The 23,178-nt window shown below is 49.4% G+C and overlaps 1 protein-coding gene across 16 annotated transcripts in view; it reads right to left on the bottom strand.

Annotated features, from left to right (window-relative positions):
- The window catches only part of MTMR14 (myotubularin related protein 14), a 43,254-nt gene extending 20,076 nt beyond the window's left edge, over positions 1 to 23,178 (bottom strand). For 3 of the 16 annotated variants that reach the window (XM_089919642.1, XM_089919639.1, XM_089919640.1), the window contains exons 1-9: positions 22,890 to 23,176; positions 20,628 to 20,776; positions 15,391 to 15,499; positions 9,649 to 9,796; positions 9,290 to 9,350; positions 7,662 to 7,784; positions 6,599 to 6,672; positions 1,760 to 1,830; positions 1,106 to 1,180 (exon numbers count right to left, since the gene is read on the bottom strand). In XM_089919642.1, the coding sequence (XP_089775768.1) occupies positions 1,106 to 1,180; positions 1,760 to 1,830; positions 6,599 to 6,672; positions 7,662 to 7,784; positions 9,290 to 9,350; positions 9,649 to 9,796; positions 15,391 to 15,499; positions 20,628 to 20,776; positions 22,890 to 23,045 (966 nt within the window). In that variant the 5' untranslated portion in view covers positions 23,046 to 23,176. Of the gene's footprint in view, positions 1 to 1,105; positions 1,181 to 1,759; positions 1,831 to 6,598; positions 6,673 to 7,661; positions 7,785 to 9,289; positions 9,351 to 9,648; positions 9,797 to 15,390; positions 15,500 to 19,592; positions 19,830 to 20,627; positions 20,795 to 22,889 lie in introns of those variants that run through there. The other 13 variants (XM_022564726.3, XM_022564729.2, XM_022564725.3 and 10 more) reach the window with 11 other exon arrangements.

Genomic DNA, 23,178 nt, shown 5'->3' with positions numbered 1-23,178 from the left:
GAAGTAGGTGTGGATCACCGAGAGAGGCCAGGCCAGGCCGGGCCCAGAGCCCAGATTAAGGGGAATGTAGATGCAAGCATACAACCTCTCTAGGGATGGGGGAGAGGAGGCACATGAGGGAATTCTTCTTGGAGTGGACACTCGAGCCAAATCCTGAAGGCAGTGTGTCAGCCAGACAAGAGGAGGCTGGGAGGGCCAGCCAGGCAGAGGGAACAGACATGGGGAAGGCAGTGGGAACAATGAGGCTACTTGTCCTGGCTGAAGCAAGTGGCAAGGACACAGCTAATGGCCTGTGGGCTTGTACAGTGGGCTAAACGCGGTAGAGAGATGGATCCATCCAGTAAGACTGGGGACCCTTTGGACTTCCTTGGTGGTACGGTGGTTAAGAATCCACCTGCCAATGCAGGGGACATGGGTTCGAGCCCTGCTCCGGGAAGATCCCACATGCCGCGGAGCAAAAAAGCCTGTGTGCCACAACTACTGAGCCGGCACTCTAGAGCCTGTGCACCACAACTACCAAGCCTGTGTGTCACAACTACGGAAGCCCATGCGCCTAGAGCCCGTGCTCCACAACAAGAGAAGCCACCGCAATGAGAAGCCTGCGCACCGCAACGAAGAGTACCCCCGCTCGCTGCAACTAGAGAAAGCCTGCGCACAGCAATGAAGACCTAATGCAGCCAAAAATAAATAAATTAAAAAAAAAAAAAAAAAAAAGACTGGGGACCCTTCCATGGCAGACGATGACAAAGAGGAGAGAAGCACAGTGGAAATAATTTTAAGGTTTCTATAACCAAATCAGGTCAGGTAGCTCTGCACTTTCTCTGATGGAACACGCATTTAAAAGGTAAAATGAAAAAAGTCACTAAATCCCAGAGCTGGAAAAGCAAACTCCATGAGGTCCTCCTCTGGAAACAGAACCCCCTGGTGGATGCAAATCTTTCAGTGAGTCATGTTCAGAAAGCTTTCATTTTCTGGGCCAAGAAATCAGGAGAGAGAGTTCAACAGGTAAGCAGCTCCTCCTTTCCCAGGAGGTCAGAGGTCACAAGCCAGGCCTTCAGGTGTCTGCCTGAGGGACTTGTGGGGCAGGCACCAGGGGTCCCCTCACCTGATACTGGCTCCAGTCAATGTTCAGAGAGCAAGTCAGGAAGTCGGGGATGCTCAGAGGGGCATCAACGTAGTCCTGGGGACAGAAAGACACTGTGAGATACAGGCTGTCCACCAGGAGAAGCCAGGATGACCAGGCAGGTTGAGGCCCTGAAGCTGTGGCTACCACAAGCAGGCAGGATGTCCCCCCACAGTGCTCGCCTTCTCAGGGCCAGATGCCTGTGCCACCCTGGGAGTGACAGCTTAAAAATCAAAGGGACCAGATACTGCTGCCAAGTGGAGCTTTTCAGTTGGCCGTTTGAGTGTTTACGGCTGACACAGAGGTGATCAGCGTATTCAGCCTCCGGCAGCTCCTGGGCTGCTCCCACGCACTGAGGGGGAGCTCTTCACACAGAGAGTGGAGCAAAAATGAAGGACTTTTCCTACCTTTTCCCTGAAAACTCTTTTAAAGAAAAGGAGAAATTAAAGGGGGAGAGAAAAGTATATATGATGAGAGTTTAAACATGTACATACAAGGAGGAGAGAGAGAAAAATAATGAGACTCATTCAGGGAAGAGCAAAGGAAGGAGAGGGTAGCTGTTTTCCCCAAGAAGATTACTGGCTGGTTTCCCTTCACAAACAGAAGACCCAAGCTGATGAATGTTATTGCTCATACCTGCTTCCAGTTAAAAATGAGCCCTTCAGCCATGTAATCCCGATCCTTATATTCCTTGAAAAATTCACAGCCTGGAAAAGAAGGGCAGAGTCATGACACCACCCTTCCTGGCCCAGTGTCCTGAGATGCCCCTGGGTGCTGGAGGACCGGGGCGGCCACCAGCGCTCACACTCCGAAGTGGGCCCCAGATGACATGAGTGGAGGCTGGACCAGGCGAGCGGGAGCCTCCAACGCTCCTTGGGTTTCTAGCCAGAGACCTTCCCGATGATGCAGCCCCTGCCTGCACACCTCTGTATCTCTCTCCATCTGTGCTCACTGGTTCTTGGTCACTTTTCTCTCATTTCAGGTCCCTTTGCCCTACAAGTCCCTGAAGTGCCAACAGCCAGCGAACAACAGCGCGGTTTACAGTTTGAGCCCTGGCAGCACCTTCTCAGCAACTTACCTAGTTACGGAGGATCACCCTCCCTCCTGTTACAGACACACTTCAGAGATATTGAGGGTTCAATTCCAGACCACCGCAATAAAGCAAGCCACACGAATTTTTTGGTTTCCCAGTGCATATTAAAAGTTATGTTTACACTGTATTATACTTTATTGAGTGTGTGATAGCACTATGTCTAAAAAAATATATATTTTAAATTTAAAAAGTACCTTAAATGAAAAATACTTCAGGGAATTCCTTGGCGGTCCAGTGGTTAGGACTTGGTACACTGCTGTGGGCCCCGGTTCAATCCCTGGTCAGGGAACTAAGATCCTACAAGCCACACAGCACGGCCAAAAAAAACAACAAACACTTTATTGCTAAAAAACGGTGACCATAATCTGAGCCTACAGTGAGGTGGAGTAGTAACATCGAAGATCACTGATCACAGGTCAGCATAAAAAATGGAGTGATAATGGAAAAGTCTGAGGTATTGTGAGAACTATCAAAATGTGACAGAGACATGAGGTGAACAAATACTGGAAAAATGTCTCCAATAGACTCGACAAAGGGTTGCCACAAATGTTCAATTTGTGAAAAATGCAATATGTGAAGAGTAACAAAGCGAAGAGCAATAAAATGAGGTCTGCCTGTACCAACCTCGCAGGCTTTCAGTGAGGACCGAACATCGTAACATGAGAGAAAGGACCATGGACAGTGCCTGAAATGGGACAGGCGCTCAAGAGACACGTCCTTCTCCAACAAACCTTGCCAAGATGTGCTTTCTGTATCATTCACCAGAAAAACTATAAGAAATACCACCAGGGTAAGACCTCAGGAACAGAGAGAGGAGTGGAGAGAAAAGGGCCTTGGCAATCCCAGCTTCAAACCTCAGCCTTTCATGTAGCCCTGTGACTGTGAACAAGTTAATTTCTCTAAGCCTTGATTTTCTCATTTGTAAAGTGGTTAAGGATGAAATGAAACAATACGTATAAAACAGCTGGCACAGCACTGCTACAAGGGGCACTCAGGTGACAGCATACTGGTGCCATCCTCATGCCACCGCTGCAGTGAGAGCCCCAGTGCAGCCCTGCAGCTTAGCCTGGGGAGAACGAGGCCTGCACTCCTCTCAGTTCCTCCACCAGGACCAACACAAACTCCAGAAGGCACAAGGCTTTGGCCACAGGTCCAAGTCTGGTAAGGTTCCCAAAGGCAACAAAACAGTTGCCTGAATTCTGTCAAAGTAGCCACAGGCCATAAACATCCACACAGAACTCTCCAGCTCCTCTTGGGACATGCTCCTGTCTGGGGCCACACCAGGGAAGAAAGGAAAGGTTCTTTCGTGGAGGAAGGTCTGGAGACTTAGCCTGTGTGTTCTGCAGACCTGGCTCTCACCATCCCACACACTCCTGCACTCGAATCCCCCAGGCCTCACTGTGGATGGGGAAGTCAGGAATCAATCCTCAGCTCTAACACTTCAGCGGATTCTTGGGTGCCTCACTGGGAGAAAGAAGAAATATAAATATCAGACAGAGGCCCTGAGCTTATGAGCCTGGGTTTAGGAGGGACACCAATCATTCCTCAGAACTCCCGTAAAGTGCTCTGTTTTCTCAAACTTGAGCGCTTGAATCAACACTGCAGGCTCCAGGCCGAGCTCTGACCAGCATATAATGCAGAAGCAACTGACTGTGAGAAACGGAGAGAATTAAAGCAGCCTCAGTACCCAGGGCAATGCCTTGACATTCATTACCTGAACAGGCTTCTGAGCCTGTTGAGAGGCAAACAGACAGGACCAAAAGTGAAGTGAGAACGGACGCTCGCTCAAGAGGGAAACAAATTAGACTCATGCTGGGGAGTTTTTGGCCCCGTCTATCTTGGTGCCCTGAAGGAAGTGCTCCCAGAACACTTCTCGTTTTCAAGGGCTAGTCTAAGCCTAAGTTAGTCTGACAGAGAACTGATACCACCGCAGTTCCTGTCTGGGCTTCAAAGTCATCAGAGGGCTCAACAGAGACCCCTGAAATGGCAGCCGACTGCATTTCAGGACTTGGTCTGGATAACATCAATTTTGTTATGAAGTATAATAATGTAGGCATGTAAAGAAATTCAAGAACATGAGCAGAGGACGCAAGGTAATTAAGGTAAGCAAGTTAAGTGCTTCTCCTGTCCCCTCATCTGGGTGTGCAACAGCGTCTCCTGCCACCTAGGCTTCTGGATTTTTACTGATGCCTCTTGACCTCCCCTCGCACCATACACAACTATCAGATGCAGCACACGATATCCCGGGAAGAACGGGGGGAAATTCACAGAGAGACGGTATCATCTTACCATTCTGGCATTTTCTTTTCTTACCATTTTGTGTAAGCACCTTTTCTCTTACATAGTTGAGATTGTAGTATTTAATTTTCTATCTTGCTTATTAGCACCTTAAGCATTTTTCTATGACTATGTAATATCTCGTTCTACTATGGATGGCTGTACCATCATTTACATCATCATTATTCTGATTAATGAAAACATTTCCCATGTTTGGCTGGTATAATCAGACATGATGAACATCTTCAGGCCCAAGCTGGCTGGATTATGGCCTAATGAATAACTGGGTCAAAAGGTGTTAGTTAATATTTCAGGAGTCTTTTAACAAGCTGCCCAACGACAGCAGAAAGGATATTGTGCTACTGTTCTGGAGCAAAACGATTTTTTTTCTTTTCTTTTCTTTGTTTTAAAGTGTGGTGTGTTTTGTTTTGTTTTGTTTTTTTTTTTGGCTGCTGCCATGCGGCATGCGGGATCCTTATTTCCCCAACCAGGGATCGAACCCATGCCCCTTCAGTGGAAGCACGGAGTCTGAACCACTGGACTGCCAGGGAAGTCCCACAAAACAATTTTTTCTAAGCCAAGTGTTACCGAGAAGCTGAATACAAATAAAGAAGGCTGACGCGTGGTCCCGCAGCCAGCTCAGCCTCTCCTGTTCATTTGGCAGCGAGTACTTCAGTCTGGGGACCCCCAGAGCATCCCCTGAGAGTCAGGAGCCTAGTCTGAAAGCCAGCTCTAGAGCTACCTGAGGGAAGCTCCAGCGCAGACCCCCAGTGGGGACATCCCTGTCTTGACACATCTCTGACGCTGCCGAGCCCATGGCATCATCATCATGGTTCTGCATCTCCCGAAAGCGAGCCTCTCCTCCCATGCACCCGTCACTCGGCCTGGTGTTGGCGAGCACCTGTCAGGGACAGGTCTGGCACTTCACCCAGAATAAGCATCATTAACCACATTTTATGCAGGATGAAACTGATGCTCAGAAGGGTTAAGGGACTTGTTCGAGGACACAGTGCTGGGACTGGAATGCACGCCCAGCCCTACATGCCACCAAATGCTAAGCTAGCAGAGAAGAGTGAGGAGAGACCCTGAAGGAGGACACTGTGAGAGCCAGGCCACAGGGGTCGTGGTTTGGATACCACCAGCTCACACTGATGAGGATATACCCTCTGCCCACGAGGCAGTGGATGAACTTGAGGTTCTAATGAGAAGGCCTTGTGGCTCTACTGCAACCTGGGGTCACCAGCCTGCTCTCTATTGGCCACATGGCTCCAAGATGAGGAGACAAGATCCAGCACAGGACTGAAGGCAGGTGCTACTGCTGAGGAGCAGGAGAGAGGTTTCAAGGAGAAAGAGTCCACTTTCTACTGTCTGTTGACAAAGTTTGGTGCTGATGTTAGGGCTCTAATACCTCCTTGAACGAGCAGGTGTTGCCAGAAAGCAAGCTTAAACGCTACAAACTGGACTAATGCAGCTTCAGTATCCAGTGAAGAGAACACTGCCCTGGCCACAGGTCGCATACAGTCTGTGCCAGAGACAAATGCAGCCAGCTGTGTGCTCACCACGGTGCTCTGTGACACGGTGCAGCCACCAACCACGTGCAACTGGGGACAGGGCACTTACATCCTCACCACGGCAACAGCCAGCGCAGCACAGATGGTTGCTGACACGGAGGACTAACGATGTCATTTCACACCGAAACAGCACATTAGCTGCACAGAGCACGCCGATAAACCTGACCTCACCCAATCCGCACAACAAGACCCTGAGCTAAGCCTCACCAACTTCCAGTGATACCTGAGAAAACCTGAGGCTGGGCGAGGTGAAGTAACTCGCTCAAGAGCGCAGTAGGGAGGACCTGAGCCAGGACTCCATTCCTGGGCCGCTCCCAGGGGAAAGCCCCCCTACACACACACAAGGACAGCGTCCTACCCTAAGGTGAGAGCCAGGGACCAGGAGCTGCACTGCCCTATGCTGAGTGACAGCAGATCCTGTCCGAGAGCTCCGGGGCATCTGTGCACCTAAGTGGCCAGGGCCTGAGGAGGGCCTCAAAGAGCCCCAGTCCTGGGAAGCCTGTCCCTTGACCAGACCCTGGAAAGAGCCCCTACCTGGATACGGGATGGAGAGGAGAGTGAAGTCGGCATAGCGCTGGGCTTTGTCCACCTTCTCGGAGGAGGTGACACTACAAGACAGGACACAACGTGTTACGGCATCACAACACACGCACACCATTCCCCACAAGCATTACCACAGCTCGAATGATCCTCCTGCTATAGAAACTACTGTTCAGAGTTAGGAATGATGCCCTCCAGGGGGCTTACTTAGAACGACTAAGAAATGCGACTGCTCTGCCGCCTCTACCCCAAGTCACCAGGCGAGAGCACCGACTCCCCCGGACCCCACAGCACCCGCAACGCACAGGGACCTAAGCCGTGGAACAAGCTTCCCCCAAAGGCAGCACCGCCCCCTGACCTGCAGGGCGGAGTGAGAAAAGAGCAAAATAACAAAGACACTGTCCAAAAGGGGCCCTGGGGCGGACTCTCGTCTCCACCTTCTCCGGCATCCACTGCGGACACTCCCAGACAGCATCGGAGAGACACAGGACTACTCTGCCAGACAGCGGGATGTGCAGGTGACTGCAAACAGCTGAGCTGCAACAGCCTCAGTGTGGCTTATTTTCTAAGACATACTTGGCATAATTAAAAGTGGCTGTTATAGAAAATTAACAACACTTTGGAAAAATTCCCCAAATTTCATCACCCTAACCCAGGTTCCATTTGTTTCTAATTTTCCCTTACCGTATGAAGATTTGTTCCACACAGGACATAAAAATTGAGCAAATACTGATTTTTTTCGATCCACTTTAAAAGAGACTCTAATCTACCAGAGATGGCGCAGCGGCAGCGGAGCACACGTTAGAGACCCACGGCTCCCTTGGTGCTCTCCGCACCACCCCGAGAAAGTGACTTAACCTCTCTGGCTTCAGTTTCTCCCCTGCAAGAGGGGGACACTAGAACCTCCTTGCAGGGAGGGCTGTGTGAGGATACAGGGAGAGGATGCACGAGGCCTGGCACGCGGTGCGCCCTTGTAACGGCTCTGTGCCATCTCCGACCCCACGAGCCTGTGAGCACGCGGCCTCCACCCACTTCGCAGGGGGTGCCCTGCACTCACTTCATGCCAAACTTCACCTTCTTGTTCTCCACCATCAGGTCACAGATGTATTTCACTGACAGGTACCGGAGCAGCTTGATGTCATACCCTCTGACCTTATCAAAAAGATGCGTGTCGGAACTTCTGAAACAAAGAGCAAGAGGGAGAAGCTGCACTGCACATTCATCCACAAAAGTCTGGGGCGTGAGGGGCACGTTCAAGGAAGTCTAGTTTCTACAGAAGAATTTCTGATTCTCTTCTCCAGAAGACAGAGGGAAGGCCAAGAGAGGACAACCGCTCCCAGGGAAGGTGACTTTCTAAGTGATTATCCCGCTCTCTGGGACGCATTTCAAAGAGGAGCAATCTGCACCTGGGGCGGGAGAGGATTTTTGGCACTGCTTGACATTAAGCCAGAAGACTCAAGATAATCTCTGAGTTCTAAAAAGCAGCAGGCTAGTGGCTGATAGAGTCTTTGAGCCTCCATTAGAGTTTATCTCTCTCCACCCCCCTCCCTTTCCCCATTTATGACTGTTTTTAGCCATATGACTTGCTCAAAATGTAACAGATTGAAACTTTCACTGGGAGATGGACTTTTTAGAGCTATGTTATCAACTGATTGTGAAATATTAACAAGTGAATTCCCTCTGCTTAGAAGGCCTCTGAAGCAAGGAGAAATATAAAATTTTCCTAATCCCCAGGCTGCCTTTTGATCAGTCATACAGATAAAGGCAAAAGCAGAACGAATAAACAGTCGCCATTAATTTTTTTTTGTAATGCCCACTGCTTTGCTGTCCCCAGCAGACTCCTCACCAAGAACAGTGTGCACTGTGGAAGATGGCCTGGCTGGGGCAGAGGTCGTCTGATCCCGGGGGAAGAGCCAAACATTCTTGAGCACAAGCCAGAGCCACTGCTCTTGGAACTAACGGGCAGAAGCTGGGCACAGCGAGATGCCTTTTCATGCACCGAGCCATGATTTTGGGCAGCTGATCTGACCAGGGTACTGGTGTGCATTCCAGAGACACCCGACACCAGTTAAAGACTTTCCATGTGGTACAGACGATGCAAAGGAGCTTTTCCAAAATAACCATTACTGCCGTTTTCTAAAAATATTTGGGAAGGAGGTAGGAAGAGTGGGAGCCAGCCCCCTCCTTCCCTTTAAGGGAGCCTAAAACATTCCTCTGTAGCAAGCGCCTTATGGCACCTATCACACAGCTGTGGAGCTTCTAGTGCCCACATCTCTCATGTGGGGACCACAGTCCTTGCTTGCCCTGTGCCTCGGGCCGGTTGTGCTGTGCATCACCTGGTAGGCCAGACGTCACACCCTGGAAACCGTGCGGCTTGAAGACACACAGATGTCTGGCCTGTGTTTTGGGCCTGGGGTGCCAGGAACCCCAGGGTTGGGGCACTCGCTCTGCAGTCCTGGCGAGCACAGACTGCTCAGGTAGTCCACAAAGTCAGCTTCGGGTGAAGCTACAGGGTGGACTTCAACAACCCTGTTGCAGGGGCGTGGGCCTGGCAGCAGGAGGAAGGGAGCCAATCCACTGGCCTGGACCACTGATGAGGTCATGACCGTCAGTAGGAAAATGGCCACCACCACTCAGACGCCTGCCCCCAACCCAAGCCCAGACCCATAACCACCTGGCACTGACCGAAGCGCACAGTCCTCCTCCGTGACATCCTCTGCATCTGCCCAGGCGTCGTCTGCACCCCCTGTGGGAGAAACCTGCGGTCAGCACCGAGGCCAAGGCAGGGGCTCCACCCAGGGGCTTCCTGACCAGTCTCCCCCTGGCTCCACCCTAACGACCACACTCCTGCCTCTCTCAGCATCCGAAGCCCCACATGCCTGGCAGTGTTCTTCACCCCCAGCATCTCCTCAGGTGACGAAAGGAGGGCCCTTGCCCATCCCCCAGCTTGCTGCCCCTCCACCTACACCACTGCAGCCCTAGGTGGCTATTCTCCACCACTGGGTTCCTGTTCTTAGTCAAAGACGGTGCAGCTCAACGCTCACCTGAGAAAATATAGTTGTAGCCAGTGCGTCCATACAGCTCCCCCCATCCAGCCAGCGTTGCCGACCTGCAAATATGCTGGGAGAGAAACCGCATTTTCAGGGTCAGGTGGTTTTCTGGAGTTTTTTGGTTTGGTTTTTCCCAGCCTTTCTTGAGATATAATTGACATATGACATTGTGTAAGTTTAAGGTATACAACACACTGATCTGATACGCTTACTTATTGCAAAATCATTACCATCATAGAGTTAGCTAACACATGCATCATGTCACATAATCACCACTTCTTTTTTTGTGGTGAAAACATTTAAGATCATCTCTCTGTGCAACTTTCATGTATCTAATACAGTATTATTAACTATAATCACCATGCTGTACATTAGATCCACAGAACTTACTCATCTTACAACTGGAAGTTTGTACCCTCTGACCAACAGTCAGGTGGTTTTCTGAAGTGCACACAGTGGGGGGAACCCCTGGGGACCCTCCAGGCCAGGAAAATGGATGCAGGAGTGCTGCCCAAAGTCTTCACAGCAGTCACTCCCAAGTATGCCTAGAATTTAACCTGCAGCCTCCGTCAAGAGGTTCTCTCTCGCAAACGAGAGGCACCAGAGTGTCACTAACAGTAATGGGTAGATTCAGTGGTCGTCACGCATGTACTTGGGTAAGATCTGGCGGTTATCACATGTGTTTGTGAGTACAGGACTGAAACAAGTACACCACCTTCCCACTGGATTTACACAAGCCCATGAGAGAGATGTCGCAGGCGGCAGGCACTGTTGCTGCTTCACAGATGAAAAGACGAGGGACGGGCGCAGGGAGGTGAAGTGATGCCTAAGGTACCACAGAGGGGGTTGAGCTGGGATCTGATCGAGCCCACCTCCCTCCGGAGCCTGCGAGCTGACCGTCACCAGAACTGCTTATCGCAGTGGAGGGCAACCTTTGCAGCAGGAGGGCCAATTAAGGGAGAAATGTTTGGGTTTTGTTTTTTTTTTTTTAAGAAATTTTATCTTCTCTCTCCTCTGTATGAAGGAAGTGTAGTGGCTTTAACTGTGCTTAACTATCCTTTTACTCTTCCCTCATCACTGAAGGAGCATTTCAAGAGCTAGAATTCTAGAAACCAGGCAATGGGCATGAACTTCATTATTTAACTTTAAGGCTGAATCTTTATAAATTGTGTTTGATGAGATCCAGGAGGAATGGGAGGAGGTATCTGGTGACCCCACGGTCCAGTTACAGGCTGAGGGAGGCTGTGAGGGTGGCTGGGAGGTTACACTAGGCAGGGGGAAGGCATTTCTGAACGGGTCACGCAGCCTGGCAGTGTAAGGAGGGTCCCTGAAAAACTGCAGAATACTGCCCAAGGGGTCTCCTTCTCCACTTGTAAGACAGGGGGAAAGAAACGGTTTTGCTGCTAGGAAAGGGGTGTGGTGGGAACCGGCAGGTCATCACCCGGCTTTCTGAGGCAGTGGCAGCCTGGGGCAGGGGGCAGGTGATAGAAAGGCAACCTGCTACAACCCGGGCGGGGTGGGGTGCTTTTCCAGTGCCGGGGGCAAGAATGCAATCGTGGGAGGGTTGTCCCGGAAGCCTATGAAGAAGGGCTCGGGCAGAGATTCCTGCTGGCCTGAGCAGGATGCACTCTGCGGGGGCTGCTTCATTTTTTCTGGGTCCAAAAGCATTTTGAAAATCTGATGAAAATGATAAACTGTCTCTGGATAAAAATGTACACACCAGAGTTTACCTACATCTCTAAGTCCATCCATGGACCCATCTCCAGCCCCTGATAAGAGGCCCTACTCTGAAGAGACCAACCCAGTAATTAGGAACTGCAGCAGGGAAATGTCAATCCTCAGGCTGAGGACCCCCCAAGACGCTCATGGTAAGAAGGGAGGTCTGATTCCTGAAAGCAAGACAATGGGGGGTACGTGGTTTGAGTTTGACTGGCACATGTTATCATGCCCACCCTCCCCCATCATCCAAGCTGCCAGCGCCAAATCTCAGTCTTCTTTGCATTACTCTGTTAAATCTTTTCAGAGCGGACACACACCCCTTCCTTCCTTAGCTGCTGAGCTCTGAGTTCTTTTCAAGGTTCAGATTCTTCTTTCTGCTCAGTTCTCCCATCTCTTTTCGACCCTGTCTTTTTGGTAACAGAGGCAGATACACCTGGCACAGAGGCCTCATCAGATGGAGAAGAATGGGAGAGAGGGCCAGCTCCCCAAGTGAAGCACCAAACTCTGCAGGAAGGTCCCGAGCCGGCACCTGGGGGAAGCTGCACCCCAAGGCAGAGTCTAACACCTGACCTTGCTCCCTGGCCTCAGGGCTCCAAAGCATAATCTGCCATTTCTGTACTTTAAGCTTCGCTCTTGACTGAAAAAGCAGGATGTACTCTGAATGCTCTCCACTTACCTAATTAGGAGTGGCCTCTAACTCTGCAAGAGAAATACGGCTCTATAGGATATGCTAATGTAGTAACCAACTTTAGCACACGGAATAAAAGCAGCGGGCCTCTGCTCCCCATCTCTTTCAGGGAGGAAACAAAGAGAAAGATGACCTGTTCCCATTTTAATTGCCTAAAACCCAGATACAGATGTTGGGGAAGAGAACGGCATGGGAGAACAGCTTACCCTTAAATGCTTGAACTTAGCTGTAAAAAAATTTTAATAATATATCTCATTTAACCCAATATATCCAAAATATTACTATGTCAACATATAATCACTTTAAAAATTATTCACGTTTTACATTTTTTGGACTAAGTCTTCAAAATCCAACATGTATTTTATACTCGCAGCACATCTCAACTAGGATACTTTATTTTCAGCATTTAAAGGGAAACGTAGTCCTGCCCCAAAATAAAGTTGTGTTTAACCAAAAAAATCTACATTGCTTCAGCTATAAAATGGAAATTAATTGAAATGAAATACAATCAGACATTTAGTTCCTTGGCTGCCCCAGCCACACTGGACTGAATCTGGAGAGAAGCAGGAAGCAGGCACTTCTGAACATACCTCCCCCTCCCCAGCCCCGCAGGATGTGCTGGTAGCAAACACTGCTGTCACCGCACTGGCTAGGGCCTGCTGGGAGCCACGTCTCTGAGGATGAGATCCCCACCTCACAACAGAAGACCCTCTCCTGCCCTTCGCCATCTCCCTCTCAGCTGCTAGTTCACAGGTCAACCTTCCCCACTCACTGAGCTCCACAGGGACAGGCCTGTCTTAGTCACTTGTCCCCTGAGAACCCAGCAGAGCCCACGACCACTTTAAAGAGCAGTGTCTTCCCACCTTCCCACCTTCCCAGCTTGCACGTACAAGCTGGGTGGGCACTTGCTAGGCGCTGGGATGACAGCAGCAAGACAAGGCCTCTGCCCTCAAAGGGATTACCGCTGAGAGGAGACAGCAGACTTGCAAACACAATAGGAATAAAACGTATATAAGGTGTTTGATCCCTGCTTGGGGAACTAAGACCCCACAAGCTGCACAGCATGGACAAAAAAAAAAAAGAGGATAATCCCTCCAACTCTTTGCCCTCCCTCTGAAATGAGCTGCCTTGGGCTCTTTCTCCCAGGCCTGCTGCAATCTCACTGGACTAAGCCGGTCAACGTGGCACTTTCCCAAATGCATTCCGGAAAGTCCCTTCCTCAAGGTCTGCCGAGTGAGAAATAGCAGACCTGACAGCACTACACAGGTCCCTCTGCTTCAGGATTTCTCAGAGCCTTTCCTATGTCAGTGCACACTTGCCGATATACCTCTTGAATCTGGAGCTTGTAACGTGCTATCTAGTAACGTGCTATCTCTCACCCTTGTTTGACAGGGAATGCTTTGCACAAGCACATCCTTAAATTACTATTCTGTGGAACACACTGTGCGAAGCACAGGTTTGAGTATTTCCTATGTAAATTCTAGCAACAAGCACTATGCCCCACAGAGCAGTGTGTTATAGTCCAGTTATCTAAACCGGAGTTCCCAGAGCTTATAGCATCACGAAACTTTCCAAAGGGGAAGAGGGAATAAATAGCTTTAAGATGATCAATTTCTGGAACTTGACTTCCAGACATACTTGTCCCTAAAATCGACCTGTCCACGAAAGCCTGTGGTCAAGTCTCCTTTCCTATCCCCCCTTTCACATCCCCCCTTCTTCCATTTTACAAAAGAAAGGCACAAAGCGATGGAAACAAGCCCTGTGTCTCTCCTCCCCACTGCCCTGCCCCAGCCCTCACCTGCGCTGGGAGCCGGACTATAGTCCGACAGGCACCAAGACCACAGCGCATTCAGGTACACAATGGACGACTAGAATAGAGAGCCTAAGGGACTTCCCTGGCGGTCCAGTGGTTGAGACTTCACCTTCCAGTGCAGCAGGTGCAGGTTCGATCCCTGGTAAGGAACCTAAGATCCCACATGCCTGGCGGCCAAAAAACCAAAACAGAACAGAAGCAATACTGTAACAAACTCAATAAAGATTAAAAAAAAAAAAACAAACAGGAATAGAGAGCCTACACCCCTGCTTCCCTCCCCTGCTCCAGGCTCTCTGTTAGTCCGTTCCTTCTGGATTAATCTTTCTCAAAATGCTGTTTGCATCTTGTACTTCCCTGCTCAGAAATCACAGTGGCTCTCCCAGCAAACCTAAACACCTTGGCCAGCAACCAGCCTCCTGCATTCAGTCCCTTCCATCCTCGGCTCCACCACGTACCTTGCGCTCCCATCAGGGAGTCTCTCGGACTTTCCGCGCCTGGCTTCATGCTCCCCCGGCGCTGGCACCTGCCTGGAACACCCTCCCACCCTTCCTCCAATGCTTGCTGCCTAGTCCCGCTCACTTAATGAGGCCATGTCTGTCAGTCCACACTGCTGCCCATCTGGGGTTTTTTTGCTTTTTTTTTAAAATTTTTGACCGCACTGCACAGCATGCAGGATCTCAGTTCCCCAACCAGGGATCGAACCCACACCCCCTGAAGTGGAAGCACGGGATCTTAACCACTGGACCGCCAGGGAAGTCCCCAACTGCTGCCCGTCTTAAGTGGGTTCCTCTGACACCACACCATGTGGCCCTAAGCTGCAGTGTGGTAACTTGAGTGCGTTTTGCAGTTAAGTTTAAACCCCAGCTCTCTAGTTGTGTAAACGTGGGGAAGTTATTTAACCACTCTGAGCCTTCGTTTCATCTGCAAAATGGGAATATCAAATACACCAAAGGATTATAAAAAGAGGTGAAATGAGACCATAGTGGGCAGACAAATTAACTACAGTCACTAGAATATAAGCTTGATAAGGGTGAGGATTTTTGTGTACCTTATATGCTGATGTACCTTGAGGCCTGAACACGACACACATTCAATAAATACTTGGTAAATTATATGACTGAAAAAATGAACAAACAACAATGTACTTACTCATCTGATCTAATCTATTCACAAACTTTTGATGTAGGCATGATTATTTTTCCCATTTTATAGAGGAAGAAACTGAGGCCTTGCACAGGCAGGAAGTAACAGAGCCAGGATCAGAACGTAGGCAGTCTGGCTCCAGGACACAGGGTGGGGTCCTCTGCTGTGACTGTCCCTTTCCTAATTAGACTCACCTTCAAAAATTGTATCAGAATTGGTCTGTTTCTCTGGCCTGCTTCCCACTGCACCAGGCACCCAGTAATCACCCAAACTTGGCTGGCAAAAGCCAAGAACACGAGACTCTACACTTTGCATTAAGCCAGGTACCCCACGAGAGGGTCTCAGGGAGTGCGAGGCTAAGGCGTGGTCTTACCTTGCCCTTGAACAGGATCACTGGGCAGACAAAACGTCCTCTGCACCTGGCCGTCTTGCTGCGGTTGACGAGGTCCTGCAACTTGCTCACCTGTACGGTGCTCTGAAACCTAAAAACGGGCAAGAGAGGTAGGTCAGTCTGCTTCTGCGTGAGTACTGTGTGCCCCATATTAGGGTTGTGTGTGTGTGTGTGTGTGTGTGTGTGAATATTCATTCCAAATTTAATAAATGCTCAGATTCCTAAATTCTAGATCACGGACATTCTAAGCTTTTCAAGAAAAGAAAAAAATGCTATATTATAGATACTAAAATGGAAGTCATCCTGATTTCAAAACCTTTAAGATTAAAAAAAAAAAAGTCAGCTACTCTGAAGACATGGTATTTAAAATACAGAAACATATACAGCAAACTGAACGTTGATTATATCTAAGGGGTTCAGTATCTTACTCCAAAAGTAAGACAATACGTGTGCTGGGGACCCTCAGGAAATCATGGGGCCATTCTTGTCATCTTTCAGAGTGCAGGATAAGATGAAGGTTCACATTTCACACGGCTATGAGCCTCTGATACCTCCGCAACGTTCCAGCTACCTCTAACAGTCCAAAAAGCCAACAGGGGAGGGAATGCTGGAGCAAAGGCAGTGAAAGAGAAGCTATTTGTGGCCTTGAGAAGCACAGTAGTTAATGCACTGGGTTTAATAAGGGAGCTTCTAGAAGATGAAAAAAATACATTTAGAAATGAGCTTAAGCAACTCACACATATTAAATCAGGTCAAATCAGCTGACCCCTAAAATAAGGGTCTACTCTCATAGCTTCACCCATTGATTCTTTTTTTCTTTTCTTCTTTTAAAATTTCTTGGCCGCGCTGAAAGGCATGCAGGATCTTAGTTCCCTGACCAGGGTTTGAACCCGCGCCCCCTGCAGTGGAAGTGCAGAGTCTTAACCACTGGACCACCAGGGAAGTCCCCACCCGTAGATTCTTAACAAAAGACTCCACAGCAGCCAGTCAGAGCTTCTGGTTGCAAGAGGAACAGGAGGCAGGAAAGTTCAAGAGTGGGAAGCTATCCCCGCCATGCAGAGTAATGCAGGGTGACAGAAGAGAAGGGAGGGAAGACACTCAAGTGCCCTCCTTACAAGGGCTGAGCTTCCAGGCCGAGTCCAAGAGGGCGTTCATTCCTTCTACATCCCAGTCGTGCTAGCACTCCCGTGTCACTGCACAGCATGTGCACACAAATAATAGTTTCAGAATGAGTAAGTTCACCAACTCCTACACATCTGTGGTACCCTTTTAAGCATATCTGGATGCTGCTGGCACCAATAAAAATATAGTCTTTTAAAAACACTGCTGATTTCTTAGTAGCCTTCATAGATATATTCTCAAACCAGTTACTAATAAAATAACTACTATAAAGTGAAGGTGTGAAATTGAAGTTAAACAGCGGTCTTCAAATAAAAACCTGGACCAAGAGTTTGGTGATCATGGAAAGAGAACAGAGGATAAAATAGGAGGACTTATACTTCCTATGGTGTATTTTTCTGTAAGGTCTGATTTAAGGTTTTTTTTCATTTTTATTAAACATTTTGTTTTAAATCACAGAATTATTACATCCTTACCATAACCAATTCAAACAACAAAGAAGTGACTACATGTTATTTTTACGATCAAGATTTTTTTCCTTTTTTGATGGAAGGTGGAAGGCTGCGGTGCCTCTTCAAGGTGCCTGTAGGATGGCACAGGCCAACCAGCCAGGTCCTAGAAAAAACATGGCTCACTGAAAAGTAAGTTCTGCCACCTTCCCCTCACTCAGGTTCTCTATGAAATAAAAAGGCACCTCAGGGTTTCCCTGGTGGCACAGTGGTTAAGAATCCGCCTGCCAATGCAGGGCACACGGGTTAGAGCCCTGGTCCGGGAAGATCCCACGTGCCGCGGAGCAACTAAGCCCGTGTGCCACAACTACTGAGCCCACATGCCACAGCTACCGAGTCCATGCGCCTAGGGACCATGCTCCACAACAAGAGAAGCCACCGCAATGAGAAGCCCATGCACAGGAACAAAGACCCAATGCAGCCAAAACATTAAAAAAAAAAAAAAAAGGCACCTCAGAATGAAGCAATGGCCTAATTAAACTCAGATGCCAAGATAATATAAAACTGAGCACACACAGTACTGCTCACAGTAGTCTCCCTCCCACCTTTTGGTGGCCTCCGTCCATTTGCACAGATGTGGTCAGCACCATCTGTTTTAACCAACTCTCATGGAGCTCACTCCAGCAGCTCTAAAAGCCTTGAAACTGCATATGATTCTCCCAGGCTGAATCCTTCCATTCAGCAAACTCTCCACAAAACTGAGGGAGAGAATATGCCAGCATTTCCCTCTTAGAGGCTCTGGGCAGTCTTGTCATGTGAAGGAAGGCACCTTTTTCTTGTTAGGCTAGCTGGTGCTTTATTTTCCTGGGTCCCCTACTCAAAGAACCAATTCAGTTTCTGTTCTCAGTGGTTCCTGTTTTTATTTTTATCTCTTGGCCTCAGCGTCTTTCCCTTACTGTGCTAAGCACTGGGCTGTGTCAGGCACCTGATACTCATATTTGAATGAATGAAAGTGAGCTTGTGTATTTATGTCTGTCTTGTGGGACTGAGCCCTTAACCTGTGGGATCTAATGTTATCTGTAAAACACAAGGCTGGCGTCTGAAAGTTGGTGGAATGGGAGAACAACCCCCCCCCACCCTACGCTCACACACGAGTTGGAATTAGCAAGTGCAGAACTTTAACCACTGTCTCCCAGTGCTTCACCTGTACCTGCCCTAATTCTGGCCTTTGTTACACTGTCATTGCTCGTTGATTGGTCTGTGTTACCCACCAGATCTGAAGGTAGGGACTTCATCTCTCTGGCAGGACCTGCAACTAGACCCCTGGGGTCTGCCTCATGGCAGCAGTTTGCCTCGTTGACAAACTCATGTCTTCGTTGTTTAGAGATCCCCATCCAGGCTTCCAGTCCCAGATACGGGCTCAACTGGGGAGGTGGGTTAAGAGGACCAAACCACTTCCTGAATCCAGTTCTACCCTGTGTAACTCAGTCTAATTAGTGTCATATTAACACCAAGTCCAGGCATGTGTAAAGAAGCAAAAAGTTCTACTTCTTCCCACCTGAACATGCACATACTCCCTTCTCTTTAACAGGCATCGCCCACTCAGTATCACTTCGAGGCCTTGCAAGAAGTGAAAAGTAAAAACAAAGTCCACGGGACTTCCCTGGTGGCGGAGTGGGTAAGACTCCGTGCTCCCAACGCAGGGGGCCTGGGTTCGATCCCTGGTCAGTGAACTAGATCCCACATGCGTGCCACAACTAAGAGTTCACAAGCCACAACTAAGGAGCCCACGTGCCACGACTAAGACCCGGCACAACCAAATAATAAATAAAAACAAACAGGGCTGCCCTGGTGGCGCAGTGGTTGAGAGTCCGCCTGCCGATGCAGGGGACACGGGTTCGTGCCTCGGTCTGGGAAGATCCCACATGCCGCGGGGCGGCTGGGCCCGTGAGCCATGGCCGCTGAGCCTGCGCTCCGCAACGGGAGAGGCCACAACAGTGAGAAGCCCGCGTACCGCCAAAAAACAAAAAACAAACAAACAAAAACAAACTCCACAACTCCTCTAGGGTTAGGGATATGCTGCGGTGGCCCTAGCCTGGGTGGCTAGACCCCGCTAGGCAAGATGGGAGCGCCGTGGTGGTGACAGAAAGAAGAGGCAGTCATACAAGTGCTCTGATCTACATTCAATTCCTTTTCCCAATACATTCTTTTTTCTCAGTGCACCCCACCATGACCTCATTACAGGGCACACTTATAGATCTCCCATTTTACTCCTCCGCTTGAAAGGCTTCTCTGGCTCCCTGCGGTTCCCAGGCTATAGCAAGGATGAGACGCATCTAGGGAGCTCTCTGAGGCACAGATTCTGGAAATTGTGATTCAGGGACCTTGGAATCTGTGATTTCAATGAGTGCTCAGGGGGTACTAGCCCAATAACCACTAACACCCACAAGTCCACATGCCTGATGATCAAGACCATATACAAGCTGGTCCCTAACAAAGGACATTTCAGGGACACCCCTACTCATCCTTCCAAATCCAGCTGAAAGGTCTCCCGAGACACACACCAGGCAGAATCCACCCTTCTCCCCAGTTCGTCTACAGCAGTGCTTCTCAAACCTCCATGTGCGTACGAATCACTGGGCCATCTTGTTATGCTGTGATTTTGATTCAGTGGCTCTGGAGTCCAAGACTCAGAATCTCTAGCCATTCCTGGGTGCGCAGATGGGCGCACCGTGAGCAGTGATGGCCCGCTGCACTTTGCAGCACGACTCTACCATAGCACTCATCACCACAGTGCTTCCACGGGGCCAGGCTTTCATGGATATTGTTGGCAACAGCTTCTGGAATTCCCTTAAAATCAACAGCAAGCAGGGCGCCTAGGGGAACAAACTTTGAGATCAACAGAAAGCACTTCCTAGAGCATCAGTGATTATTTATCAGTGTCAAACAACTGCTACCATTTACTGACTGCCTATGGGCTGCATCCTGTGCTGGGTGCTCTGTGTCTGCTCTGGTGTGAACTGTTACCACACGCAAAGCACTCGGGCCTTGGGAGGCCCTCAATAAACGGTAGCTCTTATTTCTAATTCTTACAGCACACATGTCAGGCTTGGAATACTCCTGTTTATCAGCAGGAACTGCAAAAGCCACTTTTCTACATAGAGGTAGAAACTGATGAGGAAACTAAGAGACAAAGAGGTTCAGCGCCTTGCCCAAGTTAGTTACACAGCCAGCAAGCAGGGCAGCCGGCACGTACGCTGACCTCAGGCTCTTAATCTCTACATATGGTAAGTGCCCTTCCACATGTTGACAAAGCATACCTCCCACTTGCTCTCTTAAAAAAAAAAGAAAAAAACAGAACAGAAAACACTGAGGTTCAGAGAGGTGAGCTGTGAAGTCAGCTGTCTCAGGACAATGAGCTATAGGGTAGGAGTAAAACGGGAGGCCAGGGCTGTGACTCCCAACCCCTCCTTCTACGCTGTGCTACTCTGCCAACCTAAGATGTGAAACCCTGAAGAAAACAAAGATGCCAATGAGGCTTGACACCTGGGAAAAGTGAGCCTGCCCCACCCAGCTGCAGACTTTCCTAACCCCGGGGATGAGCTGTCAAGGCCTTCCCAGATGGGCACGCTTTGGTTACATGATGCTCACGTGTCTTTCTCCTTCTCAGAACTCTCATACTCCAGGAACACGATGTGCTGGGGGTAGTGGCCGCAGATATCCCCATTCACATTTTGGATCACGCTGTAACAGTAGTCTCGGCCAAACAGCTCCAGACACCTCTTCTCAATGCGCTCAACCTGCACAGAGGAGGAGATCTGAGCATAAAGAAGATTCTGGCGTTCTGAGAATTAGGCGGTTCCTGACCTGGAGAGGTCTCTGGGAATGACAATGTGCCTCTGTGATTATAATTCAATACCAGGAAAAGACATCTTGCTAGATCACAGACCCTAAACGTGTGGTTCATGAACCCACATGGTAAACTCTGGGAGAGACTCTGAACCCCTCAATGTGGTGGTGAAACTGTGTATGATAAGCATTTGAAGAGAGGTTGATACCCTTCATTAGATTCTCAAAGGGGTCCACAATCCATAAAATATTAAGAACCCCTGCTCTAAGTTACTTTATTTTATTTTTAATTATTTATTTATTTTTATTTTTGGCTGCATTGGGTCTTTGCTGGTGCACACGGGCTTTCTCTAGCTGCGGTGAGCAGGGGCTATTCTTTGTTGCAGTGCGCGGGCTTCTCATTGCGGTGGCTGCTCTTGTTGCACAGCATGGGCTTCAGTAGTTGTGGCTCGCGGTCTCTAGAGTGCAGGCTCAGTAGTTGTGGCGCACGGGCTTAGTTGCTCCACGGCACGTGGGATCTTCCCGGACCAGGGCTCGAACCCCTGTCCCCTGCATTGGCAGGCAGATTCTTAACCACTGCGCCACCAGGGAAGTCCCTCTCTAGGTTACTTTAACCGACACTAATCCATTATCTTCCTTTGACTCCAGATTCTTCCCCATTCTCCAGCCACAGACCGGTACCTAGAAGCTCTAGTTAGTGTAATGAGTAAAAGATGCAGACAAAGCTGTCTCCTTACACGCAATTTGCTTATGAAATAGAAGGAACACCTCCCTTAAAATTGCTCTTGTTTTGCTCCGTTCAGGGAAAGACCCACCAGAAGAACGACATAAAACCTGTAACATCTCAACAAGTCTGCAAAAGATCAGAAGTTTTGGACCAGGTGGAGTGAGTCAAGTATAACTTTTTACAACCCTAATCTTCAGGGGTGTGTAAGAAGGAAGGGGGGCCCAGCAAAACTGACCCTCTAGCCACCCAAAAGACCAATGTGGAGGGAAAAACTCACAAGAATTAGAAATCCTCAAATTTCAAGGGGCATGAGTATCATTAACAAGCCTATTAGAAAATACAAATTCCAGATTCCCACCCTCAGAAATTCTAACTCAGTAGGACTGGGTGGGATCAAGGAACCTTTATTTTTAACAAACACCCCAGATGATGCTGAAACAGGTGGTCCTCGGGCTAAGCTCTGAAAAATACTCGGTCATTTAGAGACTGGGGGAGACCCATCATTACTGAAGTCTTCCCTGCATTACTTCAGACTAGCAGATGCCAAGTTCAGTAAGTCCTAGCATAGGTAACCCCTGGAGCCAAACCAGAGTTTCATGGCCTGGGAGGGAACAGAATTCCATTGGAAAACCTGATGCTAAACCTGCCAAAACCACGTGGGGGATGAAAGATGGCAGGGTCGGCAAGATTCCCATCAGACTGTCAGGCAATGCCTAAGATGGGAATGGCCTGACCAGACTGGAAGCCTTCCAGGTCTGGCAATAAGGAGCCTGAAGGGAATCCCAAAAGTAGAAAAAAAGAGAAACTAAGACTTGCTTTTGACAAAGGAACAGAGGGAGTATGAGTTGCCTTCCTGCTTTATGGGGAAAGGAAAGGGATGGGCCTAATTCTAAAGTCATGCTGAGACTATACAAGGGAGCAACACACTCAGTTTATCTCTTGGCTCCATTCTGCCCCACCCCTCCAGCCCCTTCACTCTGATCTCTGACCTGGATAAATCCTCTACACACTTCAAAAAATCTAGACACGAGGGTTTTTGTCCCCATACCTAATGCATGGGAATAACCCTCCTCAGCTCCTCTTTTCTAATCTCTGAACAAGGCCACTCAGCGCTAATCTTTGACCTCCACACCCTTTTGTCTCAAACCAAAACGTCGTCCTTCCTTGGCTTGGCTCGTTCTGAGCCCAGTTCCTCCTTTTCGGTTTTTAAACCCGACCCTTACTCTCCGGGTCCAGACACTGGGCACTTCCCTCTCTCTCTGTCCTATGACCCCTGACCTCAGCAACGTCGCAAACCAGGGACCTTCTCTTTCTGCTCATCGCGCCTCCGGACTCACCTTAGAGCCTCCCGTCCCGCTGCAGTCCTTGGCCCGGTATTGAGTCCGGGAGAACTCCTCCAGCAGCTCCCCGAGCCCCGGCTCCTGCGGCTGTGGGGTGCCTGAAGAAGCCGAGGACCCCGCCGAGGCGGCGGCGGCAGCCCGAGCGCCGGCCATGGCCCAGCCCCGCGTCCCTATCAGCGCCCTGCGTCGCCCTCAGCGCGGGCCAGCCCGGCCCATGGCACCTGGAGGCACCGACTCCGAGTCCTGAACCTCCGGAGCCGCCTCAGCCGCCTCCTTCGCTTTCCAC

Source organism: Delphinapterus leucas, chromosome 10 (assembly GCF_059928025.1).
Source record: "Delphinapterus leucas isolate spDelLeu-1000000601 "Yukka" chromosome 10, BTC_Dleu_Yukka2, whole genome shotgun sequence".
Lineage (NCBI taxonomy): Eukaryota > Metazoa > Chordata > Mammalia > Artiodactyla > Monodontidae > Delphinapterus > Delphinapterus leucas.
Note: the sequence above shows the minus strand (reverse complement) of the source record. Positions and strands in the feature narration are given on the sequence as shown.